General features: G+C 52.0%; 1 protein-coding gene across 1 annotated transcript in view; it reads left to right on the forward strand.

Moving 5' to 3' along the window:
* The first annotated feature begins 5,900 nt into the window (after nucleotides 1-5,900).
* The window catches only part of RNF123 (ring finger protein 123), a 52,327-nt gene continuing 39,119 nt past the window's right edge, over nucleotides 5,901-19,108 (forward strand). The window contains exons 1-12 of the mRNA XM_065642307.1: nucleotides 5,901-5,964; nucleotides 8,293-8,486; nucleotides 9,544-9,628; nucleotides 12,184-12,263; nucleotides 13,097-13,194; nucleotides 14,342-14,396; nucleotides 14,722-14,807; nucleotides 15,554-15,640; nucleotides 16,161-16,228; nucleotides 17,103-17,239; nucleotides 17,946-18,052; nucleotides 18,886-18,990. Coding sequence (XP_065498379.1) covers nucleotides 8,405-8,486; nucleotides 9,544-9,628; nucleotides 12,184-12,263; nucleotides 13,097-13,194; nucleotides 14,342-14,396; nucleotides 14,722-14,807; nucleotides 15,554-15,640; nucleotides 16,161-16,228; nucleotides 17,103-17,239; nucleotides 17,946-18,052; nucleotides 18,886-18,990 — 990 coding nt within the window. The 5' untranslated portion in view covers nucleotides 5,901-5,964; nucleotides 8,293-8,404. The remainder of the gene's footprint in view (nucleotides 5,965-8,292; nucleotides 8,487-9,543; nucleotides 9,629-12,183; nucleotides 12,264-13,096; nucleotides 13,195-14,341; nucleotides 14,397-14,721; nucleotides 14,808-15,553; nucleotides 15,641-16,160; nucleotides 16,229-17,102; nucleotides 17,240-17,945; nucleotides 18,053-18,885; nucleotides 18,991-19,108) is intronic.

Genomic DNA, 19,108 nt, shown 5'->3' on the forward strand with positions numbered 1-19,108 from the left:
GAGGGCTCTGGTTTGCTTTCTTGTGAGTGCGTGTATGCACACTGTGGATCCTCATTTCGCTGCACCCCAAATAATCTCCTAACCTAATATCCGAACCTTTATCTTATGTTATTGGAGTGCTAGTCTGCCTAAACTTATATTTGGGGTCCCTCCGTGACACCTAAATGGCGCGGCGAGCAGGGTATTAAAAATGGAATTATTTCGGGGTTACAGCTGTAATAATCCTCCCGCGGCTGCCTGCATTCGGGCTGAAGCGAGGTGCTTTGGTCCCGAAACTATCGTAGCCGCGTGCGCTGCGTTCTGTGCGCTAGTGTTTGTAGCAAACACAGGAGCAGTCAGGGAGGTGTGATTGTAAGAGGCGGCTGGAAATAGATCATTTGAGAAGGAGGTTGGATTTGGTAGAAATGAAGTGGTTGAGGGCGGAATCGCTATAGGAGGAAAAGCATATGCCTTTGTTAGAACAAAGGAGATAGTGTTCGTTAACCCGGGCAAGTCCCCCCCTAGGGCTCCCCGAATTCGGAAAGTAATTGCGAGCTGGGAGCACCAGTGTGTAACCGAGGACTGGGACGGAGATATCTGGGGAGATTCTGAAAATAGTGCTGATGAGGAAGTGGAGACGAAGTATGTGCGTCCTCTCGTTAGAACTGAGACTCGTACGGGACCACGGGGTGGAAATCCCACCCCAAGACGGCTTTATCCGGACGGCTCCCCGGCGGCCCGGGAACCTGAACTCGGCGACTCGCAATCTAAATTCTCACCCAAGCCGAGCGAGATACGAACTGAATATGTTTGGCATGTTCCACTTCTGGGGGTTGATCAGATATCACTGAGTAAAGCTGCGGATTTCTGGGAAGTGATAGTCCGGGCGGCTTCTTCCCCGACTCCGAGAACGAGATGGGAGCAAGAGAGTTTGGAGAACAGGCTGCGAGTCTCCCCCCAGGCGGCTCCCCCGCACTGAGGAAGGTGAAAACACCGACACCATTAGTGTAGGAGGCTTGCCGGAGCTAGCCGAGGGCGTTCAGGGGTCTGGGGCAGGGTTACAGGGTCTTCCCCCCACCGTGGCTGCGCCGGTAAGTCCGACCCACCTTCAGCCGCTTCAGGTGCCGAACGCCTTAAAGATACGCATCCAGTCGCTCAGGGAGAGAATCCAGGAGGCCATCGACGTTAGTAACCAGAACCCCCAAAATCGTCCTGCACATGTATTAATCTGGGCTGAAATCTTACACAATTTAGGTACCATGCGGGTAATGAACCCGTGCTTCGTGTGGGAGCCGGGAGGTCACACAGAGAAAACGAGTCGCGAGTGTCCCCCCACTCCGCGATTGCGGAGCGGAGCCGCCTGCGGCGCCCGGCCTCGCGAGCAACCCCCCCACCGAGGTAGAGGAAAAGTAGAAGCCGCGGCTTGGGACCTGGACCGCCCAGCCCGCTTAGTAGCTGATAAGGGTGCTTAGAATTTGAGAGCCGCGGGGCAGAGGGAGCTGCCATTAGGTCCTTGCAATATACCTCTGCACTGTTGCAGCCTAAGGGAGCTGCTGATATTAAGGTTTTGCAAATTGCTCCTGCTTTGCTGCTATCTAAATAACCTGCACTCCTAATATCTCCTGCTGAATGCAGTAAAATGAGGCATTATGGAGGTCATTAATGATCTTGGGGGAAAAAAAAATATAATCAGCCACACCCATTCTTCCTGTGTCTGATGAGCAGTGGTGATTAACAAAGATAAGCTTTTCATGATTCCTCTCCAAAGGAGGAAGACAAAGCACAATTTGCTTTTCTCCAAAATCAGGGCATCTTGCCCTGAGAGGCTGCTAACAGACAAAGGGTCACTGCCCCCCCTCCTCGAGGGGATGGCACAGAAAGCAACAGTAAAATGGGAAAACCCACTTCATTAGTGTCCAGTGGATAGTCCCAGACTTCTAACAGCTACAAAGCCCAGTTCCAAAGGGACCGAGGTCTGTCTTTGTGTTTTCTTGCAGGACAAAAGAAGATGAACAATCCTGACCGCTCCAACATATGGACGGGGTGGAAGAAGCTCCGGCTGAAACTGGGTGGTGGTTAAAGTCAGTCTTTGGAATGACTGTCCAAAGCCAGGCCATATTACACTTGATCCTATTGAAGGAAAAGGTGTATACTGAAAGCTGTGTCTACATCTTGAGCATCTGGGTGCCATCACAAGAACCACTACAAGGACAAATAACAGAGGAGACAGGGGCAATTGTTGCCATACTGGGGAACAACTGGTTTTGTTTCTGGACTCAGGGCAATTGTAGCTATACTGGGAACCAACTGATAAGAACTTTCACTGTATTTGTTTTCTTTATCAGGATGGCTAACCAGTCTCCTCCAATATTTGTTAATAACTGTAATTGTTGTAATTTGCACTATTCTGTTGTTTATTAGCAGGTTGATTTGCAATGATAATGATAACAAGGAGGTGACACGTAAGGTATGGTGATCCACAGTGGGCATTAAAACTCATCAAAAGAATGCCCCCTTTGACTTTGGAGGCAAGAGGTGACTGTGCCACCACTCCAAAGTGGCCTGTCAGATCATGACTGTGGTCACGGGATGGATTCTGTGGCAGTTGCACTTCCCCCCCCGCCCTGAGAACTGGTGTGGCAGTTGCACTGGCAGCTGCCCGTCCCCCCCTCTCAGAACTGGGGCCTTCAGTGGGGCAGCTGATGGCTCTTTGTGGAGACCCAGAGTCGCTGGGCAGGGTTGTTAGCGGAGGAGGGGCCAAGAGCGCCCACAGCCCAGAGAAGCTGAGAAGCTTCTCGAAGGCCCACACTCGAGGGGGCGGGGCGTAGAGAAGCCGAGAAGCTTCTGGAATGGCCACAGCCAGATCTGAGCAGACTGTAAATGGGGTTCCCGCAGGCGAGTCCCTGTGTGTGGTCTCCTCGGAGCTGCGGTTCTGCCGTGCTGCCCGAGTCCCTCCCCTTAGACGGAGAAGCCGTCTGAGGTAACTTCCCGGGATGGGGAGCGCCTCACCTCCGCGTGTGGGTGAGTGATAAATTACTGGATATATGCTTTAATAAGTCCTCGCCTGGTAGGCGAGTGTAAATTCCTCGTCTGGGACAGACGAGTGTGAAGTCCTGGCCGCAGTAGGCTAGTGTTTAATGGGCAAAACGGGGCAGAGAGGGCTCTGGTTTGGTTTCTTGTGAGTGTGCATATGCACACTGTGGATCCTCATTCTTACTTCGCTGCACCCCAAATAATTTCCTAACCTAATATTGGAACTTTTATCTTCTGTTATCAGAGTGCTAATCCGCCTAAATTCCTCTGGGTCCCCAGCACTGGAGACCAGCAGCCCCAGCCTGGACAGCCAGGCATCGGAGCCATCTGATGGCTCCCTGGGACCAGACACTGGCAGCCCCACTGTGGTCAGCCAGGTGGTGCTGGGGCCATCCCACAGCTCTGTAGAAGTGGAAACCGGCAGCCCCAGCACCACCAGTCAGCTGCCATCAGGGTCTTCCCATGGTTCCCCAGAGCTGAGAACAAAGGATGTTCCAGCTCCCCTGGGCCTGTGCGAACACGAGGCCGCTCCCGCTTGCAACGTCGGGCACAAAATCCCTGCAGCCGGCCCAGACGTCGCCGTGGGACCAGCGGTGGGCCATCCCCGAGGGCTGAGAGCAGCACCTCCAGACAGGAGGTGCTGGGGCCAGCCACCTCCCCAGTACCTGAGACCAGCAGCCCCAGCTCTGCCAGCCAGGAGGCATCAGGGCCCTCCCACAGCTCTGTGGAACTGGAAACTGGCAGCCCCAGCACTGCCAGCCAGCTGCCACCAGGGTCTTCCCACGGTTCCCCAGAGCTTCAGAACGGAGGATGTTCAGCTCCCCTGGGCCTGTGCAAACAAGAGAACACTCCCGCTTGCAGCGTCGGGGACAAAATCCCTATAGCCACTCCAGAAGACACCATGAGAGGAGCCGCACACCAGCACCAAGGGCTGAGAGCAGCACCCACGGCCAGGAGGTGCTGGGACCATCTCACCTCTCCCCAGTACCAGAGTCCGGCAGCCCCAGCATCGCCAGCCAGGAGGCATCAGGGCCTTCCCATGGCTCCCTGGCAGCGGAAACCAGCAGCCCCAGCACCAGCTGCCATCGGGGTCTTCCAGCACCTCCCTAGAGCCTGACAGCGGTGAACGCTCCAGCTCCCCTGGGCCTGTGCGAACACGAGGCTGCTCCCGCTTGCAATGTGGGGCCCAAAATCCCTATAGCCGGCCAGATGTCGCCGTGGGACCAGCCGTGGGCCATCCCCAAGGGCTGAGAGCAGCACCCCCAGGCAGGAGGTGCTGGCACCATCTGTCTCACCGGTACCTGAGACCAGCAGCCCCAGCACCACCAGCCAGGAGGCATCAGGGCTGTCCCGCAGCTCTCTGGAACTGGAAACTGGCAGCCCCAGCATCGCTAGCCAGGCGACTTTGGGGTCTTCCAGTAGCTCCACAGAGCAGGAGAGTGGCCAATGCTCCAGCTTCCCTGGGCCTGTGCAAACACGAGGGCGCTCCCACTTGCAACGTCGGGCCCAAAATCCCTACAGCCGGCCTGGACAACGCTGTGGGACCAGCCATGCATGATCCCGAAATGCTGGCCCTGATCCCCCTGCATCAGCTCAATAAAGTTGCCATTAATTTCTGCACTGAGAGATTCCACGCTCATTTGTCAGCTTCCTCCTCCTCCTCTCCCTCTCTCGAGGGGCAGCGTTAGGGGCTGGGCCCAGAGGTTTGTCCTCTCCCGGGGGGTTGGCAGCACCTTCCCCGCACCCCTTCCTTGCACGCTGGCCTTGGCTGGCTGCCCAGCGCCATGGCCGAGTGCTGGCCCTGATCCTCCTGCACCGGCACAATAAAGTTCGCTGCTAATTTCAGCTCTTGAGGCACATCACAGCTGGTCTTCTGGGGTGTGTGTTAAGTGCCTTCCTGACAGTCCTCACTGCAGCCTGAACGTTGGTTTATTGAAGTGAGGAGCAGCCATCCTCTCTGAGGGAGGCAGGGGAACTTGGGAGACCTGATGGGCTTTTCTGCTGGTGAAGAGGCCATGAGGAAGGAAAGGACCTACAGGGGGTCCAAAAGAGAAGTCAGTGGCAGCGCTTTGTCCTTTTGTTCTTGACTGCTGTGACTGGGAAGACATGAGCTGTAGACATGGCCAGAACAGGTCATGCTCTTCTTGGGGGTTGTGCTGGGTGCTCCGAGGTGCTCCCGAGCAGTGGATCTCAAATGGAGCCGGGCAAAGAGCTGTGGTTGTGCACGGCTGTGCTGTGAACCGCAGTGCTCGTTCCCTGGCACCAGATCCAGTCACAACCAGGGCTGTGCTATGGCTCCCAGGCACTGGAAACCAGTAACCCCTGCACTGCGGCACCAGGGCCGTTAAACGGCTCCCCAGCACTTCAGGGCAGCAGCCCCTCCAGCCCCCTGGGCCTGACCACATATGGAGCTGCTCATGGCTGCAATGCCAGGGCCCAAAATCCCTACAGCCGGCCTCGACAACGCCGTGGGACCAGCTGTGCAGGGTCCCGAAATGCTGGCCCTGATCCCCCTGCACGGGCACAATAAAGTTGTCATTAATTTCGTTTGTCGGCTTCCTCCTCCTCCTCTCCCTCTCTCGAGGGGCAGCGTTAGGGGCCGGGCCCAGAGGTTTGTCCTCTCCTGGGGGGTTGGCAGCACCTTCCCCGCACCCCCTCCCTGCGGGCTGGCCTTGGCCGGCTGCCCAGCGCCGTGGCCGTGTGCTTCGGACCTCGCTGGCCCCGCAGGCTGGTCAGTGTTCCAGGGGAAGTTCACAACGACGCCAGGGCCGGGGGTCTCTGCCCCTGCCCCGGGAGGGCAGCCTGCCCCGGCACGGACTGTACGCGGAGCGGGTTCCGCTGTGCGGCTCGTCCAGCGCCGCCGCTCGTCTCCCGGCAACGCGGGCGCGCCCGCCCGCCCGGTATGGCCCTCGCGGCTCGCCGTAGTGCGGCGGCGGCGCGGCCGGGCCGGTGGTGAGTGCGGCGGCCACCGGGCCTGGGTGCTCCGGGCTCCCCGTGCCCGCCGCCGGCAGCGCGGGGCTCCCGCTGGGCTCGGCCCGGGGCTGCCCCGGCCGCCGCGGGGCTGGGGGGGGGTCTCTGGGGTGCGGCCGGTTCGGGGGATGTCGTCCGGTTTTCGGGTGGAGGCGCCTGACTGGGGGCGCTTCCGCGCCCGGCCGGGGTCTCTGTGCTCCGGGGTTGTGGGCAGGTGCAGGGGCGCCCTCGAGTTTGGGGCTGTTTGTGGGCATGGAGAGGGCCTCCGGGTTTGGGGTGTCTGTGGCTGCAGGGGGTGCTGCCCGGTGTCGGGGCTGTGTGTGGGCGCGGGGCGTCGCTGCGCTGGGGCCGCTGCCAGCTCGGGGGTGCTGCCGCTGAGCCGTGTGCCCGGCGCTGGGGCGCGTACGGGCTCTGGGCCACGCCGCCCGGTATCTCAGCTCCGGGGGTGCTGCCGGGGCGGGGGTGCCGCGGGGGCCCACGCTCGCCGGTATCGCAGAGCGGGTGTCCGGGCGGTGCGGGGCCTGCGCCCCCCGCTGTCCCCGCGGCTCCATCCCCGCTGCCCCGGGGAGCGGCCGCGCTCGGTCCGCAGCTGCCGGACAAAGCCGTGTTCGCTGGCCCAGCCCCGGCCGCCTCCCCTGTCTCCGCTCGGCTCAGTCCAAGATCTGGCTTCCCTGTGTTGTTCTGTCCTTCTGCTGGAAGCTGCTTGCCGTGCCCAGGGAGGGGAGTTTAACCCGTGGCCAGTCGCAGAGCTGGGGCCAGATTTGTGAACCGCACACGGGGGCAGCGAAGGGGCGGGTGTGTGTCCCCCAGCTCTGCCCTTTCTCTGACCTGTTGAAAGCAGCATCTGCTCCAACGAAAAAAACCCAACCCTGGGACTGCAGCAATGCCAGCAGTGCAGGTCGTGCAGTGCTGCTGTGGTCGTGCTGTGCTCTCTGGCTGGGCAGTCCGGCTGTTCCAGCAGCGCGGGTACCAAGCTGGCTGCCCTTGCAAAGAGCCAGGGCACTCCCCGCCATCCTCAGGTGTTTTTAATTTGTCCAGACAGAGGTGAACTCATGTCTCACACATTCAGAATACTTTTAGGGTAGTACACACTGTGCTGTTCTGTTTGGTTGTAAATTAGGTGTTTCTGTTTCTAGTTGGATTGTTTTATTCTTGGTTTTGAATCTCTGGTGCAGATTGTTCAGGGCCATTGATCCAGGCTGGTTTTTGCTTTGTTCCTGCGGTTTCGCTCGGCAGTGCTGCAGGAGGGACACTGGGCAGGGACGCTCCACTGTGGGATGGTGCAGAGGCCCTGAGGAAAGGGGCTTTAGGAAATCCTGTCCTGAGTCTACCTGGAGCTCAGGTGGTCTTCTGCCAGTGGAGCAGCTGTGGCACTCGCATCACTTGGCAAGTTGACTAACTTTTCATGGGTTCACCTTAGTTTCTGTTCTGTATGAGATCACCAGCAAGCACTTAATTCCCGCAGCCTTTGCTCCTGTTGCATCTTCCTGCTGTTCCGTGTGTCACGAAGTGGTTTATCAGACAGTTATCTAGTGAATGAGAGAGGCTTTGTTGATGGTGGGCGATCAGAAATGGGAGAGGAGTGTAACAACATTTTGAAGCTGGATGGAACTAGCAATTGGAATTTATTCTTTTTGTCCTGGTGCATGTCAGACCAGCTCTGATAGCATCCTTTGCATTCTAGTGATGCCAGGAAGCGTCATGAATCTTTAGTCTGCTGGTAGGTTTTCACCTGTATACACTTCTGTGTATTTGTATCTGCATCTGCTTTTGTCCCTATAAAACTGACAGCTGGTCTCTAGGTCTCTTGCTTTGTAGTCAATGATATTCTTTTGTAGTATAGTTCACCTGCATTTCTCTTTCTCCTGCTCTCTCTGCTTTGGATAGCAGAATAATCTAATAATCTGTTAAACAGAAGTTTAACCAGGTGCATATTTCTGTCTTAAAGACTACAGTGTGGGAGAGAAGGGCAGAAGTGTCTCATACAGGCATGAGTAGAAGTGCAATGCGGTTGCTGGTTTTGATGGTGTTTGGTGGCAGCCGTGGCCCCGTGCTGGCTCAGTGCTTCTGGATCAGACTTGGTGCAAAGGTTGCCGGTGTTTCTGGCTTTGTTCTGCCCGTGCCTGTGGTTGGAGTGGGGTATGTGCAGTTCTCTGGAGTGAGGCTTAATGCCTTGTCTGCTTTGGGAAGATTTTGAGACGGGTGGGACTGAGAGCAGGGTTGGCAGTTAGTTGGCTTTGGGCTCTTGTATGATGTGGTTAGCGCAAAGACTCTGTCTACTTTGTGGTTTACCCCTGTTGTTCAACCCAGGTACATCAGCCTCCGAGAAAGGGAGAAGTCTGAAGGCAGCATCCTCCCCTGCAAGTGTTGTTCTAGGCACCTGTCCGTCTTATGTCCACTCTGGAAGTGGTGCCTGTGAAGAATGACTTCGAGAGGTGCTGGGACTACTTTCTCCAGGAAGAACTACAGGTTGAGCACCGAGCCAGAGAAGTCCAAGGTCACAGGTATGGGCCTGTACGTGTAAAAGCAGGGCTGCTGTGGCTCGGGTGAGCGCCCCTTGCCTCGCTTGACATCAGCTGCCTCCCAGTTGCAGTTACCTTGCTGGTGTGAGGTGTGGTGGGGCTGAAACTGAGTAAATGCCTGAAACGAGATGAGATTTTGGGACGGACATTCCTGTAGTACTAAGCACCCCAGAAGCTCATGTCATAGTGCCTTTTCTTTGGCACCCAGCCCTACCTCGTGAGGCTGGGGAATGTCATGTTGCCTGCCTTTGTCCTATCTGATTCAGGGAGTTCCCTTTCCAGGGTGAGCAGCTCATCAAGTTCTCAAATTAATTATTTTCTGGGAAATTTTGGTGCTGCTTCCTAGGCAGTCTGTTTTCTCTTGGACTCACCATTCCAGCAGAAGAGCGCTTTTGAGGCCACAAATCTGGCATTTGAGGGCACTGTTGTATCCGGAAATAAAGCATGATGCATCAATGTGACACTAGAGATTGTTTTGCACAACAAAAGCTGAAGTGAGGCATACATCATTAAAGAGGGCGCTGGGTTAGATGAGATGAGCTGCATCTGCAAACCTTTCTGTCTCAGCATCTTCTAGCTCAGTTAAGAGATGCAGGTGCTTAAAATGTCCCACGTATGAATAGGACATCAGGAACTGCAGTAGTGATAAGATTTTGATTTTTATTTTTTGGAAATGAGATTGTATTCCCACTTCCAGCTTTTGAAGTTACTTTATCTGGAAGTTAGTACAGCAGGATTCCTGAGGATGTAGTTCCACTTGTGGGGACTAATTTATAGTCTCCCATTCTCTATTGTAGAGCAGCTCAAACTGGAAAGAGCCCTTGTTGTGGAGATGCACTCCATAATGCTGGACTCTAGGGCTGCTAGTGAAGACAGTGAGATGATTAATGACTTCTTGAGGCTGCCTTTTCCACTGTGTTGATTGGCAAACTTGAACATCGTTTTCCCATAGTTACCAGTTTCTTGCTTGTACAGGAAAAGTGATGTTTGAGTTTGCCTCCTGACTCCCTAAGCTTATTTCCTTTCTGTTTTTCACAAGGGATCGTGAACAGCAGGCTGCTGAATGATTATCTGCACCGCGTCTTTACCAATGCTGATGGGAACCAGCCTGCCACTGCTTACAGGTATCGGACTTCTTCTCATTCACTAGATGGCAAGCGATGCTGTGTCAGTCCCCAGATATACAGCACTGTGGTGAAAGGAAAGATCTTTTAGTGCCACACAGTGATCTTTTTTAAAAGCACAGGAGCACCATGTTATAGAAATAACTCTCAGGTCTTATCCTTTAACGGCTTTTTCAAATTGCAGGCCTTGCTAGGAAGGATTCTTCAGAATTTTTTGCATGAAAAACCCCATAAATGAAATCACTAGGCAATATTTCTGAAATAAATAGGCAATAGGCATTCACCTTCTTTTCCTGTTCCTTCTTGTAAGAAAGGGAAAAATGCACAGGTTTTAGCTACAGGAATGAAAAACAGGTTATCAGTGCCCTGTAAACTAAAGACAAAGCTATTACTGATATATGGAATACCATACATTCCTCTGGCTACGGAACCATGGTACTTTTATTATTAGGAGTCACCAAAGGAAAAGAAACACGAAATTCCTGTTTAGTGTCTGTTTTCTTCTATTTCTTTTTAGCTCTCCTTCACCTTGTCACCCAGAAACTTGTAGCTTTGGATGAGAAAAATTTCCCTTGCATTTAGCTCTTTTGCCAGAGGCAAGTCAGACAGGTTCAGGGCAGGTACGAGTGTGGTGGAGCGAGGCAGGCGTGTAGCTCCTGCGGCTGGCGGTGCAGAGTGGCTGGGGTCACATTCCATGGGCTATACTTAGTCCTGCCAGCTCAAATGTGAGCTCAGAGCTGCTAAAAATAGCTCTTGGCTCTCTCTGTTCTTGGTGAGCAAGGGTTATGGCAGGGGGAGAGACAAAGTGGGTCATGTTACTTTGCCACAAGCTCTCCTGCCAGCATGCTTTGGAATATTCCATCTGCCTGAGCATTTTGTGTTTCAGTATTTCTAATTTCTTTGCTTGGTGATTAATGACTTGAAAGCACAGAACTGATAGTTTGTTGGACTGGTCTTTCTGTTTTTTTCCTGCCTTCCACCCTTTTGCCTGAACTTGGCTATTTGGTAGAAAGCCCAGTAGCAGTCAAATAGGTCTTGAACATAACATTTGCCATATGAGAGCAACTTTTATGGTATGATGTCTTGTCTTCGGAGGCCTGAATTCCTCATAGAGGAGCTCACTGCAGACATCTCTCTGGCTGTCTGATGCTCTTCTAACCTCCTCCCAGAACTCCTCCTTCATGCTAGCTGCTGCCTAAGCTGCTTTGCTGAAGCCACCATCTCTCATGCCAAGCAAACCGGATTCTTTGACTCCACTTCTGTGCATCTTCACATCCACCAGGCTTTCAAAGGGTCTGTTGCTGCAGTCTTAGGGAAACCCCTAGTCCCGGAGAAGTGGGAAACTGTTCCGCGGATGACTTTGGAAATGGAAAGCAGGGGCAGGAGCACCTAGCGACTCTTACAGTATAAGGAGGTCCTGCTGGGGTCCCTCAAAGACCTGCAACATCATCTCTGTTATTCCATGTGTCCTTGGGAGATTTGGAAAGGGAGAGAGCATGAGGTGGGAAAGTTTGCTGCTGTTACAAAGCTATTTAGGGCAAAGTAAATGTCAGGTGGCTGTGATATGGTGACCAGGTAGTGAAATGGTCTATGGAACTCAGTGGAGGGAAATGCTAAGTGATATATTATTGAAAGGGGAACAGCTTCAATGCTCTGCATAAAATGGTGGGCTCTGAGCTGATGTTTACTGTGTAGGAATGAGATTGGGGTGGGAATACTAAGTCTTTAGTAAATCAGAAAAAGAAAGCAGGAAGTTAGGAGTTATTAGGAAAAGGATGTAGGATAAGGAAAGTTATGCCACTGAATAAATTTGTGGTTTACCCTCACCTTGAGTAACACGTAGTTCTGGCCTCTCCAACTCCAAAAGAGTATTTTAGAGCTGCAGAGGTTTTGAGAAAGGGTAGGAGCAAGTCACATGTCTGGAACAGCTCTTGTCCAAGGAACAGCTAAGTAAACTAGCCTTGAAAAGAGAGAACTAGGGGAGGGCAATATGAGAAAGTTCTCTAAAACAGTGGCCAGAGAGGGTGCCCGAGAGACTTCTCCTCAGTATGAAAACACAATGTTTTTGGTGGTTGTCAGAGAGAATGCTGGGCTAGCCTGACCTTTGTCTGAACTGCCACAGCTGCTGGTGTGGTCTTCTCTCTTCTTTCATATTACAAAAAAACGAATTCTGACTTATGCCATGTTTGTGTGATGCTGACTGCAGCAAAGTTGTGGTGCGCAGTTGTTGGTAGTATAGCTGGTTTCTTACTGCCACTGTCCCGCAGTGCAGGTTTCTTACTGCCACAAAATACTCCCGAGCAGACTGAAGACTTTAAGATCCTTTGTTAAATACTTTGCTTGTTCACACTGTATTTGGTCCTTGGTTCATTTGTTGCCCCAACATGCTGGGCAGCAAATTCCTCAGATTCATGACAAGAAACACAGATCCACAGAACTTCCCAGTTCACGTCTCACAGTGCAGGGCTGTGCAGGCATGTGTGTTTGGGCTGAAAGTCTTTGAAAGTTGAAGACAGAATTTTCTGAAGAGCCTCCTGTGCATGTTTATTCCCTAGAAAGCACCTGACGTTCCAGAACCTGCAGGAACACCTTGACCGGTTGCTAGCAGAAGAGGATGGCTGCGAAGACAGTCGAGGTAGGAGGCACTGAGTGTCTGTCCAATTTGTGCTTCTGCTCGTGCTGCCTAATTGGAAGGACAGGATGTATCATGAAAGGCAGTTCCCTGAGTGTTGTTCTGCCCTCCTGTGCTCTAATTTATTGGACCTTTAAATCCTGCCTGTGAGGGGCTCATCAGCCAGCCCTGGAGCAGGTCTGCTTGTGGATGGAGGAGGCATGTTTCCAGGTGAAAATGCCTGGAAAAGCAGTTTGGGGGCAATTGTTGAAGGTATTTCACTGACAATGAAACACAGAGCCATTGCTGTGACCAGCAGCATGCAGTGCTGTCCTCAGTGGAAAATGCAGAGGCTTGTTGACAAGTTTTACATGCTGATCTCCACTGTAGATATTCACTTTGGGCCTCAGGCTGTTACCTGTACTCTTGCTAGCATCCATTTCCCTCAATGAGTTGCGATGTGGCAGGATACAACCTGACTCTTCTCCTAAAGAGAAGAATTCTTCTTGGTGGCTGCATTCAAAGCGTGATATGTTGGCCAAACGTTTGGCGCAGAGTTTAGTTTGGTCTTTGAATTCTGCCAAAGTAAAATTTTCAGGTGATGTGGAAAACTGAACACATGACTCGAATGCTGCACAGTTAAGACCTTGTGTGTTGCTCTGAAAACTTCCTTTTAAATATCGATTGTGTCTCCTTTCCTGAGGTTCTCATGGTCTAACATAGGTTGCGCTATTTTAGTTTTCCTCCAATGTGGCAGAATCCAGGTGCTGTTATAATTTAGCTGGAGGCACTCATCAGGTATACTGTTAAATCCTGTATAGCTTTCCCTAACAGGTTTTCTGCAACTCTTGTTTCAGATCAGGTAGCAGAGGGCCGGCTTGGTCCCTCTGCTGTGGTGTTGGACCACACAAGCGGTTTTGAGGGACTGCTGCTGGTCGATGATGACTTACTTGGGGTGAGTGTGATGCTGGGTGCAGCAGAAAATGGTCTTGTGGGGCTAAAAGCACTTGGGGCTTCTTGGTTTGTTCTCTGTAATAGATCCTTGTCGCTGGCTTTGTAGCGTGTTGTAAATGGATCCTGGAGGAAATGAGCTCTCCTGGGGAAAGGTCTAGCAGTACCCCTAAGTCTCGACAAGCTCTGAATGGAGCTGTGAGGAAGTAGAAGGATCACCCTGGCCCAGGGCTCGCTGAAGAGCTTGTCTAAGCAGAGGGAAGGCCAGCAGCCAGCTTTCCTGCCCCTCCCTCCCCCAGACTGCCTCTTCCTTCCTTCCTTCCTTCTGCTCTTCTCTAACGGTGGCAAGAGGCTGAAGCTGAGGCTTTCCTTTCTCCTTTGTTTCCACTAGCTCCCTGCTCGCTCCTTAGCTGTTCCTCGTGCAGAAAATCAACTGAAAGAATCCTTTGGAATTTAATCCTTACCTACTTCAGTAATTTCTGCACTTCTCGCTGACAATGCACATCCTCCTTTGCTCGTTGCCTCCTTAATCTATGTGTCCTTTCTTACCTCTAGCAGAGGAGGCTGCCCTGCTCTCCCCTTTCCTGTTAACCACCTCGGCTGTACATAGAACTTACCCCTGTATCGGATCAGACTGGCTTGCCTGTGATTTCCTTGTTGCCACATTCATCTCTTCTTCATGATCTGTCCTGAGATCGAGCGAAGCAGGAGTTAACAGGGCTCGGTTTCTGGGCAGCACGTTACCTGCCAGTCCTGGACAGGTCTGGACACCCTGAACCTATAGTTTTGTTCCAAATTCTCCAGGATTCAGACATCTTTCCTATATAGTAGTCACTTTTGTGTACCTGTTACAATTCACTAGGAAGCTGCCTGCCACCACATTGCCCTTGTGCTGCTGCCATGCTGTGTGCTTCACTGGGTTCTGTCAAGCACAGATGGTTGTGGGGAGGACCTGGATGGTTCCTCAGGGCCTGTCGGCTCTGAGTACAGCTGCTGGGATGGGGAAGATGCCCCATCTCTTCCCTACGTTGTGCTCGTGAATAGCTCTGCGTCTCACTTTTGTTTGGAGGGCTAGGATGGAGGGAATGGGTAGAACTGAGCAAAACTTGTCCTTTGTCTGATTTTAAAATGTCTTTTGTTTGTTGGTCCAGGTGATTGGCCACAGTAACTTTGGGTCCATCAGGGCCACGACGTGCGTGTATAAAGGTAAGGAGGTAAACCAGTGATGCTTTGAGAAAAGACCCTGGGAAGAGTGTATGGAGAGTTACACAACTAGAGAGCTTGGGAAATCTTGAGTATGTTCCAGATTTGAGCCCCCTGTTCCCCAGTTCATCCACTGGCTTTTCCAGGAAGTCAGAAAGATGGAGGATTGTGTGATGCTGGAGTGAAGAGATGGGAGGGGAATGTTGGAGATGTCCCAAAGCTCCTTTGTATGCCACATTTATTTCTGTGGGAGAAGTGTCAGGTTCTGCTTCTCTAATAACGAGCCAGGCAACAGGGATTTACTGTGTGGCATCTCTTTTTCTTTCAGGGAAATGGATTTACGAGGTGCTCATCTCCTCCCAGGGACTCATGCAGATTGGCTGGTGTACTCTCAACTGCAGATTTAATCAGGAGGTAGCGTAACTGCTGCACATGGCACTGGGCTGCTCTGTGCCTCCACTACTTTTTAGGTCAGTGTGGAGCGTCGCATTGGTGCTGTGCTCCTGCCCTGCTGGCATTCTGTACCCAGCGCACACACTAGAAATACCAGATCTGCTGTTTTAAAGATCTTTACCAGCCTCTGGTCTGTGCTCACAGAATGGTGCACAGTGCGAAAGCCTCGCATGCTGGGTGTGTTGCTGTGCTCTTGCTGCACGTAGCCACTGCTGTGTGTTGACTTTCAGCTGGTGTCTTCTCTGGAGAATATGCTGGCAGCTTGTCTCTGGGGATGGCCCTCAGCACCTGGTGCTGCGCGGCTTTTTTGGCCAAGAGAAGCAGGCCCAGGCCAGCTCTTTTGAGGCACTGGATGGGATGTTTGATGCTGGGAAGGAATGTCAGCTGCGGAGTTTCACTAGCTTGCCACACTGCAACATGTGAGAGAGGAGGTGATGGGCATCCTTGGGGGCTGCTTTGGCAGAAGTTGGAAGTGTAGGATGCCAGTACTCTTCTCCTGACCCAAAAATGAGTAGAGGGCAGTGTATTTCTCTGAACCAAAGATCACAGGCCACTGGATTCACTCCTAGAGCTTTTCCCAGGCAGAGCATGTGTGCTGTCAGCTGCTCTCCCTGTCTGCCAGTCTCCCCCTTAAAGCTGCTCTTGCAATGAGAGGGATCCTCTGTGCTTGGTCTGGTCTGAGTCTCCTCTTTCATACTTTGGTACAGGAAGGAGTAGGAGATACGCCAGATTCATACGCGTATGATGGAAACAGGGTGCGCAAGTGGAACGTGACTACTACCAACTATGGCAAAGTGAGTAGCTGTCCTGGGAACGGGATGTGGAGTGAGGAGAAAAAAGCAGGTGGCTCCTTCTCGCTGGATTCTGCCAGGCCTTGTGAAATGCCCCCAAGCTGTCCTCCCTGCTTCAGTCTGCTCTCAGGGAGGCTGTGTGCCAGCAATTGTACTTTTGGGGTGATGGACGTGCTATGTGGGTGCTTTGTTTAGCAGCCCCAGCAGAGTGATTCCCAGCGTAGTGCTGCTGTTGGTCTGTGGAAGGCTCTGGTTCTCTGTAGCACGTCAGAGGATGATGCGGTGTTGGGATAAATACACGTTTGATCCTGTGCGTGTTCCTAGTGCTGGAGGGAAAAAAGATCCCAATCAGTGGCTTATATGCAGCTTCCAGAAGTGTCTGAAAATGCTGTGTGAGCTGCTCTGAGAAGGAACTCTCTCTTCTTCAACCCTGAATTACAAGGGATTGGTTGGGTTGCAGTCTTTCTTCTGATGTGGGAACACCCTGAATATATGTTTAACCTTTTCTCTCTCTTTACTGCAGTCTTGGGCAGCAGGAGACATCGTCAGCTGTCTGATAGACCTTGATGAGGGCACCATTGCTTTCTGCTTGTAAGCATCTTTGCCCAGTTCCCTGCTTTGTTGATGTCTGTGTGTAACATAAAGGTTTCCTCACTGCTCAGCAGGTTGCTGAGCCCTGTTTCTGTCCTCTCCCCTTTAAATTCCTTGGTAGTTCCAGCCTTTGTATTCTCCTTTGTGTTCAGAAACCATCTAAAGGGGCTGTTGAGTCTCCTGAGTTCAGGTGAGAGCATTTGGCAGAAAGATGTTCAAGCTACAAAGTCTGTGTCAAGTTTGCTAGGATTTTGAAGGGGAGGGCATTCCTTGTGATGCTTAATACTACAGTGGGCTGAGCCACACTAATTGCTTTTGTGGCCAGGATAGATTCACAGGGACCTGTGGAAAGGCTGATAAATCCCCAGCCTTCAACTCCCGCACACAATGAGCAGAGGCCAGCCTGAATAAGAATTGTTCCTTGGCCCTAAACTACAGCCTGTGACAAGTCAGCCAGGATTAAAAACTGTTAGATGGCTCCGTGTCATCTTTTAGAGAAGAGTAGATTGAGAGCATCATACTTCTATTTCCACCAGCATCAAATAGATGAGGCCAAAAATGTCACCTGCCTTTAAAATGTCCTGCTGGTTAGTTATCTCGTGAGGATTTGAGTTGCCCTTGAAGTGAGCGCAGACTCCAGTGCCTTTCCATGCCATCGTATGAAAACGGGAGTGCAGCTGTGCTTCCCGTGGCTGTAACTCAGCAAAGCTGTGACATTTGCATGTGTGCCAGGTTAAGAGTGACAGGAGACATGACTGACTGATGTGTCCGTGTTGGCAGGTTGCTGGGAGGGGAATGCAGATACCCAGATTGCCCAGTTGACCTCAAAACCCTCCTATTGTGACCAAAATCTTGTGGGTTTTCTTTCTTTCAGGAACGGCATATCTCTGGGAACTGCTTTTGATAACATCACACGGGGCGTTGGAATGGCTTACTTCCCTGCCATCAGCCTCTCCTTCAAAGAGTCCGTCGCTTTTAACTTTGGAAGCCGTCCACTCCGATATCCTTTAGGTGTGGGGAGAGGAGGTCTGAAAGGAGAAGAACCTGTCCTGACACCATCCTGAGGCTGTAGAATACACATATGTGACTGCAGATTGCTTTCTTTTGTTGGCACTTGGGCGCAGAGCAGGGTCAAGGAGAGAAGAACCAGAGCAGAACCACCGGGCATACGAACATCAGTGCTGGTCCCTGGGGGTTTCTGAAATGAGATGTGCTTCAGCTCTGAATCAGCAGCTACTGCTGCAGCCGGGGGCTGCCTGTTCCCAGGCACTCAGATCCTGCAAAGATCTCACTCTCTGGTTTTGGAAACCCTAATGCTGCTCTGCTGCTCTCGCCCAATGGTCTTTTCTACCTCCCAGCCATATGGGACCTCTGGCATGGTATCAACATTGCCTGCTGCCTTCCTGTGCGAATGCTGGGACCTGCAGCTCGGGTCAGAGCAGTCCTGGCTGTCCCTGGTGATAGCTGTAGTGGAGGCTGCTGCCCATCCTTCTGGTGAGAGCAGAAGTGTGGTGTGAAATACCTGCTGCTTGCAATATTGAGGAAGTGGGGATAAGAGCTTGTGGCTTATCATCCATTTAGAAGTCACTGCGGTTTGAACTGTGACTGAGGCATGCGTGAGTATAAAGCAAAATGGAGAGTCTTTTTCTTGCACAAACAAAAGAGGTCCTGAAAGGATCAGATTGCATTTTACCTTAACACTTGCCTACTTATCCAGTGGAGGGTTACCGCCCTTTGCAAGATCCTCCTGTCGCAGACCTAGTGAAGGCTCGCAAGCTGTTAGGCTACCTGAAGAACGTGATCCATATCGGAATAGATGTGACGGTAGGCTAATGTCACTGCGTGGATCTGTGGGGCACTGTGCTGGGAAGTGTGGTTCTGCACTTCTCAGCACGTGCTAGCAGCTCACATATTTTGTACATCTGAGAGTCTAAACACTTGTGTGCTTTTGCATGGGGTATGCACATCCCTGGAGCATTTTGGCTTGCAGAATGTGATTCCTGATAGTTCCAGGACTTATGTTAAATCATACTGGGCTTTGTTATTCTCAATCCTATGAAGTTTCAATCCTAGTATGCAAAAGGTGATGTTCATTGGGCTCAGAACTGCTGGATTTGATTTCGCAGCCTTGAAAGAAGCTTGTTCATGTCCTAAACTTTTTACTGATGTCCTGGTGCAGTGATGTGCTGAAATTCTGGCAGGTCTGCCTTGACAACTGGTTTTGGCTGTGACACTGTTTGCTAGAAACCATTTTTTTTGTTGCTAGGGTGTGAGATGATCTGTTTATGCCCAAAGCATAGGGAATGCCATCTGCTATCGTCTTGGCTTGAATAGAGGCCTGTTTTACTAGTTGACCTCCTCTGTAGGGATTCTCATTTACAAATTTTCATGTACACTTGAACTCTTTAGGAAAAACAGGTTGTCAAGGTGCGTGTGTGTGGCTGATAGTAACTGACATCTGGACTGCCCTGCAGCTCTCCAGGGGCAAGGGTCTGGCTGCTTTGCCATCCTTAATTCCAGTATTCAAGGTTTTTAGTGCAATCAGGTGTGGGACAGCAAACAGCGACTGCTTCAGGCCTCCGGTTCATTCAGTCGCTAGTGTCTGGGTGGGTTGGGCTGAATCCAAGCTGTATGTTTTTCTGGGTTTGTCGTTGCAGGAGGGGAAGCTGGTGGAGAAGGACATGTCCATGTGGCAGCTGCAGGGAGAGCCCACAGTGTTGATTACACTAGCCCACATCTTCAATTATTTCTCTCCTCTCATGGTGAGTTTTGCCTGCCCATTGCAAGCTTCTGTAGGTGCCTGTTATTGTGCTTTGCAAGGGGAGGTAAATCTCAGCTTTCGCTGGGAAGTGACTGTGGCTTGGAGGACTGTTGACCTGG

This window comes from Caloenas nicobarica, chromosome 11 (genome assembly GCF_036013445.1).
Source record: "Caloenas nicobarica isolate bCalNic1 chromosome 11, bCalNic1.hap1, whole genome shotgun sequence".
Taxonomy (NCBI): Eukaryota; Metazoa; Chordata; class Aves; order Columbiformes; family Columbidae; genus Caloenas; species Caloenas nicobarica.